Source organism: Bos mutus, chromosome 22 (genome assembly GCF_027580195.1).
Source record: "Bos mutus isolate GX-2022 chromosome 22, NWIPB_WYAK_1.1, whole genome shotgun sequence".
Classification (NCBI taxonomy): domain Eukaryota; kingdom Metazoa; phylum Chordata; class Mammalia; order Artiodactyla; family Bovidae; genus Bos; species Bos mutus.
Genome location: NC_091638.1, coordinates 70256496 through 70278648, shown reverse-complemented (window position 1 = coordinate 70278648; position 22153 = coordinate 70256496). Strand labels below are relative to the sequence as shown.

Below are 22153 nucleotides of genomic sequence, written 5' to 3'. Positions count from 1 at the left end.
TTGCTTCCATGTCCTGGCTATTATAAACAGTGCTGTGATGAACATTTGGGTATGAACATGTGTCTCTTTCAATTCTGGCTTCCTTGGTGTGTATGCTCAGCAGTAGGATTGCTGGGTGATAAGGCAGTTCTATTGCCAGTTTTTTAAGGAATCTCCACACTATTCTCCACAGTGGCTGTACTAGTTTGCATTCCCACCAACAGTGTAAGAGAGTTCCCTTTTCTCCACACCCTCTCCAGAATTTATTGCTTGTATACTTTTAAGCCAACTTTTCCACTCTCCTCTTTCACTTTCATCAAGAGGCTTTTTAGTTCCTCTTCACTTTCTGCCATAAGGGTGGTGTCATATGCGTATCTGAGGTTATTGATATTTCTCCCAGCAATCTTGGTTCCAGCTTGTGCTTCTTCCAGCCCAGTGTTTCTCATGATGTACTCTGCATACAAGTTAAATAAGCAGGGTGACAATATACAGCCTTGACATACTCCTTCTCCTATTTGGAACCAGTCTGTTGTTCCATGTCCAGTTCTAGCTGTTGCTTCCTGACCTGCATATAGGTTTTTCAAGGTATTTTTTCAATACCAGATGGTCTGGTATTCCCATCTTTTGAAGAATTTTCCACAGTTTATTGTGATCCACACAGTCAAAGGCTTTGGCATAGTCAATAGAGCAGAAATAGATGTTTTTCTGGAACTCTCTTGCTTTTTCCATGATCCAGTGGATGTTGGCAATGTGATCTCTGGTTCCTCTGCCTTTTCTAAAAGCAGCTTGAACATCTGGAAGTTCACAGTTCATGTATTTCTGAAGCCTGGCTTGGAGAATTTTGAGCATTACTTTACTAGCATGTGAGATGAATGCAATTGTGCGGCTGTTTGAGGAGGTATTACAAATAGCTGTGAAAAGAAGGGAAGTGAAAAGCAAAGGAGAACAGGAAAGATATGAGCATCTGAATGCAGAATTCCAAAGAATAGCAAGAAGAGATAAGAAAGCCTTCCTCAGTGATCAGTGCAAAGAAATAGAGGAAAACAACAGAATGGGAAAGACTAGAGATCTCTTCAAGAAAATTAGAGATACCAAGGGAATATTTCATGCAATGATGGGCTTGATAAAGGACATAAATGGTATTTACCTAACAGAAGCAGAAGATATTAAGAAGAAGTGGCAAGAATACACAGGAGAACTGTACAAAAAAGAGCTTCACAACCAAGATAATCACAATGGTGTGATCACTCACCTAGAGCCAGACATCCTGGAATGTGAAGTCAAGTAGGTCTTAGAAAGCATCACTACAAACAAAGCTAGTGGAGGTGACAGAATACCAGTTGAGCTATTTCGAATCCTCAAAGATGATGCTGTGAAAGTGCTGCACTCAATATGCCAGCAAATTTGGAAAAGTCAGCAGTGGCCACAGGACTGGAAAAGGTCAGTTTTCATTCCAATCCCAAAGAAAGGCAATGCCAAAGAATGCTCAAACAAATACTTAGGAAAATAAAATAAATCAGAGAGTCAAAAAAAAAAAAAAAAAAAAAAGAAGAAGAATAAGTTAGCTAGGATACATAAAACATAAAATATTCTATAGTGAGGAGAACTATTTCTCTATAGGAGAAAATATTTGTATACATTTGCAAATTTCCTTGTCCTGCCAGGAAGGTAGAAGTAGTTTTCCATGGCAATGGCTTTAGGGAAGTGGGACTTACAGGAACCTCATCTCACTACCCCTTCCTATCTCCATGAAGCTAAAGCTGGGACCTTCTAGGTCCCAGTTTACAGTAAGACCTAGCCAAGTTGGCAAGGTCCATTCCTCCCAAGGGCTCCTCACTTCAGCTTGTGGAGGCCGAGCAGCCCCTCCTAACCCCAGACCTTCTTCCTTAGGGGCTCATCAGAGCCCTCCTTGAATCAAGCTCCCACACCTTATCCTGCCATGGAGACCCTCTGGGCACACCAACTCTAAGGCCAAGGATCACCCAAAGACTTCTTAAATAGCCTTCCTTCATGAAAAAGTATTCTGAATAGACTGGCCTTTCCCTATACAAGGTCCTTCTCTGTGAGACTGGGAAGTGCATGGAGTTGGATAGGCAGGAGACGAAGATGCTGAACAAGAGCCAATCCCATCCCATCCGTGCTCCTTGAAACTGCCATGTGTCACCTACACAACTCTGTGCACTTAGATGTGTGGTTGGGAGTAACTTCTCTCTGTTTTGCACTTTGGACTCAAGTCACTGAATGTGGTTAGTCACTTTTCCAGGAAATGTGAGACTGTAACTACCAAGCGAATCCTTGGAATTTCCTGGCCGTCCAAGTTCATTTAACTCTGACTTCAAAGGGGGATCAGTCTCCCAGTTTATGCACCCTGTACTCTGTTCTCCAACTTACAATGCTGCCTCTTCTCTTCCCCCTCCATACCCTCCACTGCATGTTAGAAGGTGTCCCATGTGTTACTGGGGAAGAGTGGAGGGCAGTTATAAATAGCTGCAGAAAGAATGAAGTGGCTGGGCCAAAGCAGAAACAATGCTCAGTTGTGGGTGTGTCTGGTGGTGAAAGTAAATCCAATGCTGTAAAAAACAATGTTGTGTAGGAACCTGGAACATTAGGTCCATGAATCAAGATAAGTTGGATGTAGGCAAGCAGGAAATGGCAAGAGTGAACATCAAAATTTTAGAAATCAGTGAACTAAAATGGATGGGAGTGGGTGATTTTAATTTAGATGACCACTGTATCTACTACTGTGAACGAGAATGCCTTAGAAGAAATGGAGTAGCCCTCATAGTCAACAAAACAGTCTGAAATGCAGTACCTGGGTGCAATCTCAAAAAACACAGAATGATCTCAGTTCATTTTCAAAGCAAACCACCTCAACATCATAGTAATCCAAGTCTATGTCCCAACCACTGATGCCAAAAAAGCTGACGTTGACTGGTTCTACAACACCTTCTAAAACTAACACCAAAAAAAAAAAAAAGAAAAGAAAAAGATATCATTTTCATCATATAGGATTGGAATGTGAAAGTAGAAAATCAAGAGATACCTGGAATAACAGGAAAGTTTGGCCTTGGAGTACAAAATGAAGCAGGTCAAAGGCTAACAGAGTTTGGTCAAGAGAACATGCTAGTCATAGCAAACACATTTTCCCAACAACCCAAGAGGTGACTCTACACATGGACATCACCAGATGCTCAATACCAAAATCAGACTGATTATGTTCTTTGCAGCCAAATATGGAGAAGCTCTATACAGTCAGCAAAACCAAGACTGTGGCTCAGATAATGAACTTCTTATTACAAAATTCAGGCTTAAATTGAAGAAAGTAGGGAAAATCACTGGACTACTCAGGTATTACTTAAATAGCTTATGATTATACAGTAGAAGTGATGAATAGATTCAAGGGATTAGATCTGGTAGACAGAGTGCCTGTAGAATTATGGACAGAGATTTGTAACACTATGCAGGAGGCAGCTATCCCTAAGGAAAAGCAATGCAAGTAGGCAAAGTGGTTGTCTCAGATAGCCTCAGTGGTTATCTGAGGACAGAAGAGACGTGAAAGGCAAAGGAGAAACAAAAAGATATACTCAACTGAATGTAGCATTCCAGAGAATAGCAAGAAGCAGTAATAGTACAAGTGCTTAGCTGCTGAGTGGTGTCTGACTCTTTGGGGCACTTTGGACTGTAGCCTCCCAGGTTCCTCTGTCCATGGAATTTTTCAGGCAAGAATATTGGAGTGGTTTTCTATTTTCCTCCTCTAAGGGATCTTTGCTATTTTCCTCCTCTAAGCGATCTTCCTGAACCAGGGATTGAAGCCACATCTCACAATGCAAAGAAATTGAGGAAAACAATAGAATGGGAAAGACGAGATCTCTCCAAGAAAATTGTAGATATCAAGGGAACATTTCATGCAAGGATGGGCACGATAAAGGATAGAAATGGTGAGGACCTAACAGAAGCAGAAGATATTGAAAAGAGGTGGCAAGAATACACAGAAGAACTATACAAGAAAGGTCTTAATGACCTGGATAACCATGATGGTGCCACCACTTAACTAGAGCTGGACATCCTGGAGCTTGAAGTCAAGTGTGTCTTAGGAAGCATTACTACAAACAAAGCTAGTGGAGGTGATGGAATTCCAGCTGAGCTATTTCAAATCCTAAAAGATGATGCTGTTAATGCTGCACTCAATATGTCAGTAAATTTGGAAAACTCAGCAATGGCCACAGGGAAAAGGTCAGTTTTCATTCTGGTCCCATAGAAAGGCAATGTCAAAGAATGCTCAGTTCAGTTCAGTTCAGTTGCTCAGTCGTGTCCAACTCTTTGCGACCCCATGAATTGCAGCACGTCAGGCCTCCCTGTCCATCACCAACTCTTGGAGTTGACCCAAACTCAAGTCCATTGAGTCAGTGATGCCATCCAGCCATCTCATCCTCTGTCGTTCCCTTTTCCTCCTGCCCCCAATCCCTCCCAGCATCAGAGTCTTTTCCAATGAGTCAACTCTTTGCATGAGGTGGCCAAAGTACTGGAGTTTCAGCTTTAGCATCATTCCTTCCAAAGAACACCCAGGACGGATCTCCTTTAGAATGGACTGGTTGGATCTCCTTGCAGTCCAAGGGACTCTCAAGAGTCTTCTCCAACACCACAGTTCAAAAGCATCAATTCTTCAGCTCTCAGCTTTCTTCACAGTCCAACTCTCACATCCATACATGACTACTGGAAAAACCATAGTCTTGACTAGACGGACCTTTGTTGGCAAAGTAAGAATGCTCAAACACCACACAACTGTATTCATTTCACATGCTAGCAGGCTCAAAATCCTTCAAGTTAGACTTCAACGGTATATGAATTGAGAACTTAGAGATGTACAAGCTGGATTTAGAAAAGGCAGAGGAACCAGAGATCAAATTGCCAAGATTTGTTTTATCTTGGAGAAAGCAAGGGAGTTCCAAAGAAACATCTATTTCTGCTTCACTGACTAAGCTAAAGCCTTTAACTGTGTGGACCACAACAAACTGTGGAAAATTCCTAAAGAGATGGGAGTATCAGACCACCTTACCTGTCTCCTGAGAAACTTGTTTGCAGGTCAAGAAGCAACAGTTAGAACCTTACATGGAAAAACTGACTAGTTCAAAATTGAGAGAAGAGTACGACAAGGCTGCACATTGTCACCCTGCTTATTTAACCTCTGTACAGAATACATCATGTGAACTGCTGGGCTGGATGAATTACAAGCTGAAATCAAGATTGTCAGGAAAAATATCAACATCAGATATGCAGATGATAGCATTCTAATGGCAGAAAGTAAAGAGAACTAAAGAGTGTCTTGATGGCAGTGAAAGAGTGAAAAAGCTGGCTTGAAACTCAGCATTCAAAAACTAAGATCATGGCATCTTGTCCCATCACTTCATAGCAAATGGAGGCAAAAAGTGGAAGCAGTGAGAGATTTTATTTTCTTAGGCTTCAAAATCACTGCAGACAAGAAAGGCAGGCATGAAATTAAAAGACATTTGCTCCTTGGAAGGAAAGCCATGACAAATTTAGACAGTGTATTAAAAAGCAGAGACATCACTTTGCTGACAAAGGTCCATTTAGTAAAAGCTATGGTTTTTCCAGTAGTCATGTATGGATGTGATAGTTGAACTATAAAGGAGGCTGAGCACCAAAGAATTTATGCTTTTGAATCATGGTGCTGGAGAAGAGTGATGAGAGTCCCCTGGACAGTAATAAGATCAAACCAGTAAATCCTAATGGAAATCAACCCTGAATATTCATTAGAAGGACCGATGCTGAAGCTCCACTACTATGAACACCTGATGGCAAAAGCTGACTCATTGGAAAAGACCCTGATGCTGGGAAAGATTGAAGGCAAAAGGAGAAGGGGGTGGCAGAGGATGAGAGGTTAGATAGCACCACTGACTGAGTGGACATGAGTTTCAGCAAACTCTGGGAATTAGTGGAGGATAGAGCCTGGTGTGCTGCAGTCCATGTGGTCACAAAGAGTTGGACATGGCTTGGCAAGTGAACAGTAGCAACAAAGTCCATATAAACAAGTAAAACCCTTCCTTTTTTGTTCTTTCCACAGAAAAACCATGAAGCAGTTCAATTCTGTCCTTTCCATCTTCTGAAAATGACTGAATACTTACAGCAGGTTTATTTTAACTTGTTTGGAGACCATGTACATGCCAAAGTTCACTGTTGATGATACAGAATCACTGAGGACAAGCACATCAGAGAGTAAATCTTTAAACAGATTTAATGTTCATCAGACACAAGTATCTTTGGTAAATAATTTTCCCTATGACTATTAAAAAGCGAACATCCTATGCTTCCAAAAGGACTAGGGAAACTGTTTTCATTTCTCTATTGTAGTAGTGAGGTGAGTTGGATCCACTCGGTAGTGAGGAGAACCTGACATGAGGTCACATAGATTTAATGTGAATTAATGAAAGGATGCTGTTTTCTCCCTTTGAAGTTGCAGCTTTGATGTCATTGTAACTCTTCTTGAGGATCACCTGTTCACAATGGCCTTTGAGGAGCTCCTGGATAAAGTTGGTGGCCTGGGGAAATTCCAGATTGTCCAGGTGGTTTTTGTTCTCCCCACTTACATGATAGTAGTCTGTCACTCACTGTTGGAGAACTTCACAGCAGCCATTCCTGGTCATCGCTGCTGGGTCCACATTCTTGATAATGCCACTGTCTCTGGTAATGACACAGGGATCCTCAGCCCTGATGTCCTCCTAAGAATTTCCATCCCACTGGATTCGAACTTGAAGCCAGAGAAGTGTCATCGTTTCCTCCACGCTCAGTGGCAACTCCTTCACCTGAATGGGACCTTCCCCAACATGACTGACCTGGACACGGAGCCCTGTGTGGATGGCTGGGTATATGACCACAGCTTGTTCTCCTCCACCATCGTGACTGAGGTAAAGGCCTCATTTACCTCTTGTGAGTACTTGTTCTCTGTGTTTAGAATAATGTAAAATAAACACAGGTTCATTATTCAGGTAGCCAGCTTTTATTCATTCTTTTAGCAAATAGTGATTGCTGATTTTTTAAAATTGTCAATTACTTACAATTTGAGGACACTGAAATTAACAAACTGATTATGGATTTTACTATCACAAAACTTAAGTTTTGTGTGAATTTTTATATTTAGCCAAGTTAGTACTTGATATAAATTGTGGAAAATTATTCTTGGTCACGTGTTCTTAGCCTCTGTGCAAGTCGGAAATACTTATATTTATTTAAAAAATTCCATGTCCTGGATTCTTATGAAAGAAACAAACCAAATACATTTTATTCCATGTGTAAAATCTAGGCATCAGTAATGAAACAAAAATCCCCTCAATATTTTCAGTGTGTGGCAAAGTTTGAGAACCAGTGAGGCACACAGTGCTACGTGAGTATGATTTGCCATGATAGAACTTAGAGGATTTAGTTGAGGATTTAGAGAATTCCGTGCTTAAGCTGAGACTTGAGTAATATATGTGAGTAAATGTTCAAAGGAAATCAGAAGCTGTGTTTTCTGAGGGTTGTTAGAGTGAGTGAATGTTCGTTGAGGGATATAAGAAGCTGTGAAGCTCCTCTGTGCTGGTTTCCTTCTCTTCCAGTGGGACCTCATTTGTGACCATCTGTCACAGAAATCAGTGGGTCAATCCCTATACATGGCTGGAATGCTGGTGGGAGGCCTCATATATGGCCTTCTCTCAGACAGGTGAGTGTCTCCACATCACTGCTGCCCTTCCTCTGGGTAGTTTCACAGTTTTCTATTAACTCTTTCATAAAGAAGTCTTTATTGAGTTCCAATAGGCAGTTTATACTGTTGGTTTCTAGGGACTATAGACGGAAATGGAGAATTAGACTCATTGTTACAAATGCAATTTTTTGGGGTCACAGAGCTCATTGTACTGGACACAGAAATAACATCTTTCTTAGGTCGGGGGGCATTTCAGAACAGTAGAGGAGGGTTACGTAAACTTCATTTGTAAAGATGAGCAGAAATTACCAATGAGAAGTGAGAGTAAGGTGCTTCAAGACAGGAGGTTCAATCTTTTTAGAGAAACAATATTGTGGGTTTATATGTTATGACTCTATGTTAATTCACTCCTTGACTCTGTGAGCTAAACGCCTGTGGGTTCTCATATTGGTCCTGCTGTCATAGTACCCCCCATATTCATTTCTAGAAAACTTTGGTGTTTAGTGAGACGGTTCTGAAGCTGAATTAAGAAATAATTGTGACTATAACCTGGATGTTTGGTTTTGCTTAAAAACCTCATTAGAGGTAATACTTCCAGATGAGTTAACTAATCTGTAAACCTCAGGTGATATAATTTGTGTTGTGAGACGTTTGGGTTATCTTGTACCTGGCAGTGGTCATCCAAAAGTAAGAGAACAACTGTGGCAGCCACACATCAAGTCCTCTGTAGGAGAAGTGGGAAGCTTAAAATATCCCTTGTCTGTAAGCCTAATATCATTTCTTCTTACATCTGAAAATTGTGAACTCTGAATGTATCACCTCTGTGTAATTCATAAAAGAATACATTTGAATCAGTTCTAATGAGATGGATGAAACTGGAACCTATTATACAGAGTGAAGTAAGCCAGAAAGAAAAACACCAATACAGTATACTAACGCATATATATGGAATTTAGAAAGATGGTAACAATAACCCTGTGTACGAGACAGCAAAAGAGACACCGATGTATAGATCAGTCTTATGGACTCTGTGGGAGAGGGAGAGGGTGGGGAGATTTGGGAGAATAGCATTGAAACATGTATAATATCATGTATGAAACGAGTCACCAGTCCAGGTTCAATGCACGGTACTGGATGCTTGGGGCTGGTGCACTGGGACGACCCAGAGGGAGGGTAGGGGAGGGAGGAGGGTGGAGGGTTCAGGATGGGGAACGCGGGTATACCTGTGGCGGATTCATTTCGATATTTGGCAAAACTAATACAATATTGTAAAGTTTAAAAAAAAAAAAAAAAAGATTTCAGAGCTGAAGTGCTCATATTGGCCAGTCTTCTGACTGAGCCTTTTATGATGATTCAAAACCAATGCTGATTGATCAATTTATTTTATTATTATTATTATTTTTTTACTTTACAATATTGTATTGGTTTTGCCATACATCAACATGCATCCACCACGGGTGTACATGTGTTAGATAATACTGATGTGTGGTGATGCTTATAGATATGTGTTTGTTAGTATGTTATGACAGAAAATGAGAGAAGAAAATTCAGTGAAGAAGCAGGAAACTTATAGCTCAGTCAAAGATTTTGAACTAAAAATAGATAAAAAGCTCTGGACATTGGTATCAAAAGCAAAAATAGACAAGTGGGGTTATGTCAAACCAGAAACTTCTCCATTGCAAAGAAAATGACCAGCAAAATGAAATGGAAACCTACAGAATAAGAGAAAATATTTGAAAGACATATGTCTGATAAAGAATTAATATCCAAAGAAACTATTACAACAAATAAGAAAAGCTCTCAAATATCCTGATATTTAAAATGGCATAGGACCTCAGTCGATATTTCTCCAAAGAACATATAGAAATAGTCAATCAGTATATGAGAAGACTCTTAACATCACTAATAACCAGAGAAAGAGAAATCAAAAGAACAGTGAGATATATCCTCATGCTGGTTCTGATGGCTATTATATCTAAGATACTATTGCCAAGGAGATTTTCCTTTTCTTTCTTCCAGGAGTTTTACTGTTTTGGGGTAATGTTTAAGTCTTTAGTCCACTTTTAGTGAGTTGAAAAATTTTTTGTAAGTTTTCAGAATTTTATATATATAATTTCATATCATATGCAAAGTCAATATAATTCCTCCTTTCCAGTGGATGCTTTTTGCTTTTTTCTTGCCTTATAGGTCTGACTAGGGCTTCCAGGATTATGTTGATAGGAGGGGTGTGAGCTGGCACCTCCTTTCCCCTCCTAAACTGAGAGGAAAATCTTTCAACCTGTCCATACGAAGTATGCTATTATCTGAAGACTCATCATAATGTTGATGTGCATTGCTTCTATCCCCAATTGATTGAGTATTTTTATCACGAAAAGATATTGTATTATGTCAAATGGCTTTTCCTGCATCTTTTGAGATGATCATATTATTTTTATTTTTCATTCTATTAATGTATATCACATACATTGAATTGTGTATGTTGAACTCCAGGCATCCTAGGGCTAAATCCCACTTGATCCTAGTGTATAATCCTTTTAGTGTGCTGTTGAATTCGGTTTCTAATATCTTGTTGAGAAATTTTTGCATCTATATTCAGCAGAGATGTTGGTCTTTCATTTTCTTGTAATGTCCTTATCTAATTTAAGTACTATTGTGGGAAGCATGGACTTCCCTGGTGGCTGTCTCTGCTTTTTAATACACTCTCCATCACCTGTCCATCACCATCTCCTGGAGTTCACTCAAACTCACGTCCATTGAGTCGGTGATGCCATCCAGCCATCTCATCCTCTGTTGTCCCCTTCTCCTCCTGCCCCCAATCCCTCCCAGCATTAGAGTCTTTTCCAATGAGTCAACTCTTCGCATGAGGTACATATAGGCAATTTTATTTGCTTTTGTCAATTATACCTCAATTAAGTGGACAAATTACCAATGGATTTGAATAGATACATTTCTTTACAAAGAAGATATACAACTTGTAAGAAGCACATGAAAAGAAGCACAACAGCATCACTTATTAAGCCATACCAATCAAAACTATTGAAACCCCAACATATAATATAGGTAACTAATAAAGACCTACTCATAAAAAAAGCAAGAGAGTTTCAGAAAAACATCTATTTCTTCTTTATTGACTATGCCAAAGCCTTTGACTGTGTGGATCACAATAAACTGTGGAAAGTTCTGAAAGAGATGGGAATACTAGACTACTTGACCTGCCTCTTGAGAAATCTGTATGGAACAGTCTTATGGACTCTGTGGGAGAGGGAGAGGGTGGGAAGATTTGGGAGAATGGCATTGAAACATGTAAAATATCATGTATGAAATGAGATGCCAGTCCAGGTTTGATACACGATACTTGATGCATGGGGCTAGTGCACTGGGACGACCCAGAGGGATGGTATGGGGAGGGAGGAGGGAGGAGGGTTCAGGATGGGGAGCACATGTATACCTGTGATGGATTCATTTTGATATTTGGCAAAACTAATACAATTATGTAAAGTTTAAAAATAAAATAAAATTAAAAAAAAAAAAAGAAATCTGTATGCAGGTCAGGAAGCAACAGTTAGAACTTGACATGGAACAACAAATTGGCTCCAAATAAGAAAAGGAGTTCGTCAAGGCTGTATATTGTCACCCTGCTTATTTAGCTTATATACAGAGTACATTGTGAGAAATGCTGGGCTGGGTGAAGCACAAGATGGAATCAAGATTTCCGGGAGAAATATCAGTAACCTCAGATATGCAGGTGACACTACTGTTATGGCAGAAAGTGAAGAAGAATTAAAAAGCCTCTTGATGAAAGTGAAAAAGGAGAGTGAAAAAGTTGGCTTAAAGCTCAACATTCAGAAAACTGACATCATGGCATCCGGTCCCACCACTTCATGGCAAATAGATGGGGAAACAGTGGCTGACTTTATTTTTTGGGGCTCCAAAATCACTGCAGATGGTGACTGCAGCCATGAAATTAAAAGACGCTTACTCCTTGGAAGGTAAGCTGTGACCAACCTAGACAGCATATTAAAAAGCAGAGACATTACCTTGTCAACAAAGGTCTGTCTCGTCAAGGCTATCGCTTTTCCAGTAGTCATGTATGGATGTGAGAGTTGGACTATAAAGAAAGCTGAGAGCCAAAGAATTGATGCTTTGGAACTGTGGTGTTGGAGAAGACTCTTGAGGATCCCTTGGTCTGCAAAGAGATCCAACCAGTCTATCCTAAAGGAGATCAGTCCTGAGGGTTCATTGGAAGGACTGATGTTGAAGCTGAAACTCCAATACTTTGGCCATGTGATGCGAAGAGTTGACTCATTTGAAAAGACCCTGATGCTGGAAAAGATTGAAGGTAGGAGGAGAAGGGGACGACAGAGGATGAGATGGTTGGATGGCATCACTGACTCAATGGACATGAGTTTGAGTAAACTCTGGGAGTTGGTGATGGACAGGGAAGCCTGGTGTGCTCTGGGCCAGGGGAGTCGGACATGACTGAGTAACTGAACTGAACTGAGCTGAAAGACCTACTGTATAGCAGAGGGAGTTGGAGAAGGGAATGGCAACCCACTCCAGGATTTTTGCCTGGAGAATCCGATGGACAGAGGAACTTGGTGGGCTACAATCCATTGGGTTGCAAAGAGTTGGACACAACTGAGTGACTAACACACATGTACACACACAGCAGAGGGAACTCTACTCCGCCCTCTGTAATAACCTATATGGGAAAAGAATCTAGAAAAGAGTAGAGTACCTTGGACAGCAAGGAGATCAAACCAGTCAACCCTAAAGGAAATCAACCCTGAATATTCATTGGAAGGACTGATGCTGAGGCTGAAGCTCCAACACTGGCCACCTGATGCAAAGAGCTGATTCTTTGGAAAAGACCTTCATACTGGAAAAGATTGAAGGCAGGAGGAGAAGGGAGTAACAGAGGATGAGATGGTTGGATGGCATCAGTGACTCGATGGACATGAGTCTGAGCAAATTCTGGGGGATAACAAAGGACAGGAAAGCCTGTTTTGTTGCAGTCCTTGGGGTCACAAAGAGTTGAATTCGACTTAGTAACTGAACAACAACATGTTTATGTATAACTGACTCACATTGCTGTACAGCAGAAACTAGCACAACATTGTAAGTCAACTATACTCCAACTTAAAAAATCTAAATTGTATGGCAAAACCAATACAATGTTGTAAAATAATTAGCCTCCAATTAAAATAAATAAATTTATATTTTAAAAAATCTAAATTGAAACCAGTTCAAACACACTAGGATGACTAGAATAACAAACAGTAAAAATCAGAAATAACAGTGAGATGGTAGTTCAAGAGGATATGTAATTCACCCTCCCACCTGAACACATAAAAAACTACATCCATGTATGGAATGATCCTCAGCAAGCGCTATTGGAAAAGTAGCATAAGGACTTCCCTGGCAGCCCAGTGGTTAAGACTTTACCTTCCAGTGCAAGGATTGTCAGTTTGATCCCTGGTCAGGAAATTAAGATCCCATATGCTTTGAGGACTAAAAACCAAAACATAAAACAGAAGCAATATTTAATAAAAGACTTTAAAAGATGGTCCATATCAAAGAAAATATGGGGAAGAAGGTGGGAGGGGGGTTCAGGATTGGGAACACATGTACACCCGTGGTGGATTCATGTTGATGTATGGCAAAACCAATACAATATTGTAAAGTAATTAGCCTCTAATTAAAATAAATAAATTTAAATTAAAAAAAGAGATACATTTGACATCTTTAGCATTATTATTTCTGGAAATGTATTTTGCTTTGAAATTTATTTGATGTTAGTATAAATATTCCAGCTTATTATTATTACTATTTGTGTTGTATATATTTTTTGTCAATTTAGTTTTAATCTATAATAATTTAAGTACTATTGTGGGAAGCATGGACTTCCCTGGTGGCTCAGATGGTAAAGAATATGCCTATGATGCAGGAAAAGCAAAAAATTAAGTTTTCAAAGAATCCATTCTGGTAATTTCTATCAGTTGAAATTAGTTTGATATGATTGCTACAATTTTTGTCTATCAAGTCATTTTGTGTTTTCTAAATTATTTTCTTTATGATAATGATTACATATATGATTATTTGATGTGTTTGTTCCTATGTTGTACATTTTCTGTTTTTGGAGGAACTGTTTGAATAACTTAAGAATTCCATTTAAATATTGCAGAGGAATTCCTTATCCCAAATGTGTTTATCTGTTTTTATTACTGGATATATAGATTTGCATATCCTATTTAGTCCTAGATGTCTCCACTAAGACTCTGTTTTCATGACCCTCAATGAAACAGAAAATTTATTTTTCCTTCTTTGTTCTTTATCTTTTCCTGTTCATTCTCCATCTTACATAGTTCTTTTCTCTGAGAGATTTATATAATATCCTCTATCTGTGTTGTAGTGCTTTTACATTCTGTTCTAGAAAAAAAATATTGCTTGAGACTAATAAATCCAAATTCAACAAAGAGTGGTCCTTACATAAACCTCTTACAACTTTGTTGCATTTCCCACCAGTCTTTTGTATCAGTTAGCCTTAATCTGCCTGATCCTAGAAACCCAAGTACACTTTTAGCTCTCTTGTGGTCTACACACTGGATAGTCTATCTAGTTTGTTAAATATGTAAGTTAGTACAATATGTGCTTACAGTATGTTACAATTTCCAACATTGTAGTTCTCTTAATATGCTAGATGACAGAGTCCATTGGTGATTGGAGGATGAAATTTTGGTATTGCTAGTGTACATTTGTAGCAAGGAATGTTATTTGAGGAGATTTCCATTGCTGATTTAGCTCTTGATTTTTCAAGCATTCAGGTACAAAGAATCATTTGTTAAAGCATTCTTTACATTTCAGTGTATGCTTTCGCTTTCTTAATGTTTTGCCCCAAATTATCATTGCTTTCATATTCTAACTGCCTTCTGTTTCTTAGGTTTGGGCGGAAGTTGATTCTCAGGTGCTGTTTGCTCCAGCTGGCCATCTCTGGGACCTGTGCAGCCTTTGCTCCCACCTTCCTCATTTACTGCTCCCTACGCTTCTGGTCAGGTTGTTCTGCTGTGGTCATCTTATCAAATAGCGGTATGCTCGGTAAGTTGACAATTTTGATCTCCTCCATTTTCCAAACCTTGAAATTTCTTCATCTAACATTACTACCTCAATTTTGTTTCTTTCAGTTACAGAGTGGACCAGATCCCAGTCAAAAGCCATGGTAATAACACTGTTATCCTGTGCCCTTAGTATTGGACAGATGATGCTGGGAGGACTGGCTTTTGTCTTTCGAGAGTGGCGCACCCTACAGCTGGTGGTGTCTGTACCTTTCTTTGCCTTCTTTCTCTTCTCAAGGTAAAAGTCTTCTCTCTCACTCTGACTTAAGGGAACTGGGGTGAAAATACATATTGAATTGGAATATATTGACTGCCTTATTCCCTGGGCCCTTTCTTATTGTTAGGATATAAAACTCATATTTCTCATCTGTTCATTCTATACAATTTGAGATTCCAGGAGCAGATTTGTTGTTGTCATTCATTTGCTAAGTCATCTCTGACTCTTTGCAACCTCAAAGACTGTAGCATGCTAGGCTCCTTTGCCTTCCACTGTCTTCTGGGGTTTCCTCCAATTCATGTCTATTGAGTCAGTGGTGCTATCTAACCATCTTATCCTCTGCCTCCTCCTTCTCCTTTTGCCTTCAATCTTTCCGAGTACCAAGTCTTTTCCAATGAATCATTTCTCCACATCAGGTAACCAAAGTATTGGAGCTTCAGCTTCAGCATCAGTCCTTTCAGTGAATATTTTGGGTTGATTTCCTTTAGGATTGACTGGTTTGATCTTGCTGTCCAAGGGACTCTCAAGAGTCTTCGCCAGCACCACAGTTCAAAAGCATCAATTCCTTTGGTGCTCAGCCTTCTTTATGGTCCAATTCTCACATGCGCCCGTGATTACTGGAAAACCTATAACTTTGACTATATGGACCTCTATCAGCAAAGTGATGTTTCTGCTTTTTAATAAGCTGTCTAGGCTTGTCATAGCTTTCCTTTCAAGTAGCTAGTATCTTTTAATTTCATGGTTGCAGTCAAAGGTCCACAGTGATTTTGGACCCCAAGAAAATAAAATCTGTCACTGCTTCCACTTTTTCCCTTTCTATTTGTCATGAAGTGATGGGACAAGATGCCATGATTTTAGTGTTGTTTAAAGACCTAGATAAGATTTATTGATTGGATTGTTTTAGAAAACCAACGTCAAAACACTGACAAGATATGTCAATACAGATTGGACATTTTAGGGTAAATTCACTGTATTTCCTACCTGCTTATAGGTAACGAGATAGGATGGAAAAACTATCCTGATCATAAGACATGCGCATCAGACTGCAAAAGGACTTCCACACTATTTAACCGAACTGTGGTAAATAGCTTTAAAGTAAGGCAGGCATCATGTGAGGCCTAAGCAAAACATTTTTTAATTTAATTAACTACCTGACCTATTTACAATATTTTTTTTCGATTCCCTTAGAATGGGACTGGTGATGGGACCAGATGCTATGATCTTCATTTTTTAAATGTTGAGTTTTAAGCCAGCTTTTTCACTCTCTTCTTTCACCTTCATCAAGAGGCTGTTTAGTTCCTCTTCACTTTTTGCCATTAGGGTGGTGTCATCTACATATCTGAGGTATTGATATTTCTCCTGGCAATCTTGATTCCAGCTTGTGATTCATCTAGCCAGGCTTTTCACATGATGTCCTTGCTGTGGCTAGGACTTCCAAAACTATGTTGAACAGTGTCTAGAGTGAACGTCCGTATTTTGTTCCTGGTCTTAGAGGAAAGGCTTTCAGTTTTTCACCATTGAAAATAAAGTGTGCTGTGTATTTTTCCTATATGGCTTTTATTATATCGAGGTAGGTTCCTTCTATGCTCACTTTCTGGGAAGTTAATCATAAACGGGTGTTGAATTTTGTCAAAAACTTTTCTGCTTCTATGGAAATTGTCTTATGGCTTTTATCTTTTAATTTGTGACTATGGTGTATCACATTGATTGATTTTTGTGTAAGCATTCTTGTATCCCTGGGATAAACCCCACTTGATCATAGTGTATGATCCTTTTAATGTGCTGTTAGATTCATTTTGCTAGTATTCTGTTGAGGATTTTTGCATCTATGTTCACCAATGATATTGCCCTGTAATTTTCTTTTTTTGTGTGATGTCTTTGTCTGGTTTTGGTATCTGGGTGATGATGGCCTTGTAGAATGAGTTTGGGAGTGTTCCTCTCTCTGCAATTTTTTTGAAAGTGTTTGAGAAGGATAGACATTAGCTTTTCTCTAGACATATGATATAATAGAAATCACTAGTGAAACCATCTGGCTCTGGACTTTGGTTTGTTGGAAGGTTTTTGATCACAGTTTCAATTTCAGTGCTTGTGATTTGTCTGTTCATATTTTCTATTTCTTCGTGGTTCAGTCTTGGAAAGTTGTACTTTTCTAAGAGTTTTTCCACGTCTTCCACATTGTCTGTTTTATTGGCATATAGTTGCTCATAGTAGTCTCTTTTGATCCTTTGTATATTTGTGGTATCTCTTGTAACTTCTCCTTTTTCATTTCTAGTTTTATTGATTTTAGTCTTCTTCCTGTTTTCTTGATGAGTCTGGATAATGGTTTATCCATTTTTCTCAAAAAGCAGCTTTTTAAAAAAATATAAATTTATTTATTTTAATTGGAGGTTAATTACTGTACAATATTGTATTGGTTTTGCCATACATCAACATGAAACGAGCCTATTATACAGAGTGAAGTGAACCAGAAAGAAAAACACCAATACAGTATACTAATGCAGCTTTTAGTTTTATTGATCATCACTATTATTTTCTTCATTTATTTATGCTCTGATTTTTATGATTTCTTTCCTTCTACTAACTTTGGCCCCTTTTTATTCTTGTTTTTCTAATTGCTTTAGGTGTAAGTTTAGGTTCTTTATTTGAGATTTTTCTTGTTTCTTGAAGTAGAATTGTACTGCTATAAACTTTACTCTCACAACTGCTTTTGCTGCATTCTATTGGTTTTGAATGCAAGACCCAGATTTCCCCACAGTCAGTCCCTCCCATCAGGAAGCTTCCACAAGCCTCTTATCCTCATCCATCAGAGTGCAGACAGAATGAAAACCACAGTGTCAGAAAACTAACCAAAACTGATCACATGGATCACAGCCTTGTCTAACTCAATGAAACTATGAGTCATGCCATGTAGGGTCACATAAGATGGGCAAGTCATGGTGGAGAGTTCTGACAAAATGTGGTCCACTGAGAAGGGAATGGCAAAGTACTTCAGCATTCTTGCCTTGAGAACCCCATGAACAGTATGAAAAGGCAAAAAGATATGACATTGAAAGTTGAACTCCACAACTCAGTAGGTGAACAATATGCTGCTGGAGAAGAGTGGAGAAATAGGTCCAGAAAGAATGAAGAGATTGAGCCAAAGTGGAAACAACGCCTAGCTGTGGATGTGTCTGGTGGTGAAAGTAAAGTCCAATGCTATAAAGTACAATATTGCATAGGAACCTGGAATGTTAGGTCCATGAATCAAGGTAAATTGGAAGTGGTCAAACAAGAGATGGCAAGGGTGAACATCAAAATTATAGGAATCAGTGAACCAAAATGGACCAGAATGAGGGCAAGAATCTCTTAGAAAAAATGGAGTAACCCTCATAGTCAACAAGAGTCCAAAATGCAGTACTTGGGTGCAATTTCAAAAATGACAGAATGATCTCTGTTCATTTCCAAGGCAAACCGTTTAATATCACAGTAATCCAAGTCTATGTCTCAACCACTAAGGCTGAAGAAGTTGAGGTTGAATAATTCTATGAAGATCTACAAGACCTTCTAGAACTAACACCAAAAAAGATGTCCTTTTCATCATATGGGACTAGAATGCAAAAATAGGAAGTCAAGATATACCTGGAATAACATGCAAGTTTGGCCTTGGAGTACATAATGAAGCAGAGCAAAGGCTAACAGAGTTTGGCCAAGAGAATGAACTGGTCACAGCAAACACCCTCTTCCAACAACACAAGAGATGACCCTACACATGGACATCACAATGGTTAATACCAAAATCAGATTGATTATATTCTTTGTAGGCAAAGATGGAGAAGCTGTATAACGTCAGCAAAAATAAGACTGGGAGCTGACTGTGGCTCAGATCATGAACTCCTTACTGCAAAATTCAGATTTAAATAGAAGAAAGTAGGGAAAACTCCTAGGCCATTTAGGTATGACCTAAATCAAATCGCTTACAATTATACAGTGGAAGTGACAAATAGATTACAGGGATTAGATCTGATAGACAGAGTTCCAGAAGATCTATGGACAGAGGTTCGTAACATTGTACGGAGGCACCGATCAAAACCATCCCCAAGAAAAAGAAATGCAATAGTGCAAAATGGTTATATGAGGAGGCCTTACAAATAGCTGAGAAAAGAAGAGATGCAAAAGCAAAGGAGAAAAGGAAAGATATATCCATCTGAATGCAGAGTACCAAAGAATAGCAAGGAGAGGTAAGAAAGCCTTTCTAAATGATCAGTGCAAAGAAATAGAGGAAAATAATAGAATGGGAAAAACTAGAGACACTTCAAGAAAATTAGAGACATCAGGGGACCATTTCATGCAAAGATGAGCATAAAAAAGGACAGAAAGAGTATGGACCTAAAAAAAGAAGAAGATATTGAAAAGAGATGACAAGAATACATAGAAGAACTGTACAAAAAAGATCTTATTGATCCAGATAACCATGATGTGATTGCTCACATCCTGGAATGAGTGTCTGTCCAGCTAGACATCCTGGAGTCCAAAGTCAAGCAGGCCTTACAACACATGACTATAAACAAAGTTAGTGGAGGTGATGGAACTCCAGTTGAGCTGTTTCAAATCCTAAAAGATGATGCCGTGAAAGTGCTGCACTCAGTATGCCAGCAAATTTTGAAAACTCTGCAGTGGCCACAGGACTGGAAAAGGTCAGTTTTCATTCCAATCCCAAAGAAAGGCAATGCTAAAGAATGTTCAAACTACTGCACAGTTGCACTCATCTCACATGGTAGCAAAGTAATGCTCAAAATTCTCCAAGTTAGGCTGCAGCAGTACGTGAACCAAGAACTTCCAGATGTTCAAGTTGGATTTAGAAAAGGCAGAGGAACCAGAGATTAAATTGCCAACATCCATTGGATCATAGAAAAAGCAATATAATTCCAGAAAAGCGTCTACTTCCGCTTCATTGACTTCAAAGGCTAAACCCTTTGACTGTGTGGATCATAATATACTGTGGAAAATACTTAAAGAAATGGGAATACCAGACCACCTTATCTACCACCTGCGAAACCTGTTTGCAGGTCAAGAAGCAACAGTTAGAACCAGACCAGACTGGTTCCAAATTGTGAAGTACATCAAGACTGTGTATTGTCACCCTGCTTATTTTACTTCTATGCAGAGGACATCATCCAAAGTGCTGGGTTGGATGAAGCTCAAGCTAGAATCAAGATTGCCAGGAGAAATATCAAGTACCTCAGATATTCAGAAGACACCATTCTAATGGCAGAAAGTGAAGAGGTACTAAAGAACCTCTTGAAAGAGGAGAGATAAAAGCTGGTTTAAAACTCAACATTCTTAGGACCTACACTATAGCTGACAAGTTAGATTAAGAGTGATGAGCCTAGAAATCTGCATTTTTAACAAGCTTGCCTTATGAAATGTCTGCTCACTATAATTTGAGAATTACTAGACAGAGGCAAGTGAAAAAGTTGGCTTAAAGCTCAACATTCAGAAAACTAAGATCATGGCATGTGGTCCCATCACTTCATGGGAAATAGATGGGGAAACAGTGGAAACAGTGTCAGACTTCATTTTTGGGGGCTCCAAAATCACTGCAGATGGTGACTGCAGCCATGAAATTAAAAGATGCTTACTCCTTGGAAGAAAAGTTATGACCAACCTAGACAGCATATTGAAAAGCAGAGACATTACTTTGCCAATAAAGGTCCATCTAGTCAAGGCTACGGTTTTTCCAGTGGTCATGTATGGATGTGAGAGTTGGACTGTCAAGGAAGCTGAGTGCCGAAGAATTGATGCTTTTGAAGTGTGGTGTTGGAGAAGACTCTTGAGAGTGCCTTGGACTGCAAGGAGATCCCACCAGTCCATTCTGAAGGAGATCAGCCCTGGGATTTCTTTGGAAGGAATGATGCTAAAGCTGAAGCTCCAATACTTTGGCCACCTCATGCGAAGAGTTGACTCACTGGAAAAGACTCTGATGCTTGGAGGGATTGGGGGCAGGAGGAAAAGGGGACGACAGAGGATGAGGTGGCTGGACGGCATCACCGACTCAATGGATGTGAGTTTGAGTGAACTCCGGGAGATGGTGATGGACAGGTGATGGAGAGTGTATTAAAAAGCAGAGACAGCACTTTGCCAACAAAGGTCCATCTAGTCAAAGCTATGGTTTTTCCAGCAGTAACTTATGGGTGTGAGAGTTGGACCATAAAAGGCTGAGCACCAAGGAATTGATGCCTTTACATTGTGGTGCTGGAGAAGACTCTTGAGGGTCCCTTGGACTGCAAGGAGATCAAGTCAGTCAATTCTAAAGGAAATCAGTCCTGAATATTCATTGAAGGACTGATGCTGAAGCTGAAGCTCTAATACTTTGGCAACTTGATGCAAAGGGCTGACTCATTAGAAAAGGCCCTGATGCTGGGAAAGATTGAAAGCAGAGGACAGAGGATGAGATGGGTGGATGGCATCACTGACTCAATGGACATGAGTTTGAGCAAGATCCGGGAGACAGTGAAGGACAGGGAAGCCTGGCAAGCTACAGTCCATGGGGTCGCAGAGAGTCAGACATGACTGAGCAACTGAACAAAACCATCCAATAGGTTTTGGGTCAGTGTGTTTTTGTTGTCATTTGTTTCTAGGTATTTTTTATTTTCTCTTTGGTTCCTTTAGTGATCTTTTCGTTGGTTAGAAGTGTATTGCTTAGTCTCCGTGTGTTTGTGTTTTTTACAGTTTTTCCCTGTAATTGATATCTAATCTCAGTATTGTGGTCAGAAAAGGTGCTCAATATGATTTTAATATTCTTAAGTTTATGGAGGTTTGATTTGTGACCCAAGATCTGATCTATCCTGGAGAGTCATGTGCAGTTGAGAAGAAAGTGTATTCTGCTGATTTGGGATGGAATGTCATGTAAATATCAATTAAGTCCATCTGTTCTCATGTGTCACCTAAGGCTTGCATTTCCTTATAAATTTTCTTTCTGTATAATTTGTTCATTGGTGTAAGTAGGGTGTCAAAATCCCCACTGTTATTGTGTTATGTTGATTTCCCCTTTTATGGCTGTTAGCATTTACTTTATATATTGAGGTGCTCCTTCGTAGGATGCATAAATATTCACAATTCTTGTATCTTCTTGGATTTATCCCTTGGTCATTATGTACTGTCCTTCCTTGC

General features: G+C 39.4%; 1 protein-coding gene across 1 annotated transcript in view; it reads left to right on the top strand.

The window, feature by feature from the left end:
- The first annotated feature begins 6500 nt into the window (after nt 1-6500).
- Nucleotides 6501-22153, top strand: part of LOC102280015 (solute carrier family 22 member 10) — a 30671-nt gene continuing 15018 nt past the window's right edge. Inside the window, exons 1-4 of the mRNA XM_005894366.2 lie at nt 6501-6902; nt 7590-7693; nt 14616-14770; nt 14857-15025. Of these exons, the coding sequence (XP_005894428.2) occupies nt 6501-6902; nt 7590-7693; nt 14616-14770; nt 14857-15025 (830 nt within the window). The remainder of the gene's footprint in view (nt 6903-7589; nt 7694-14615; nt 14771-14856; nt 15026-22153) is intronic.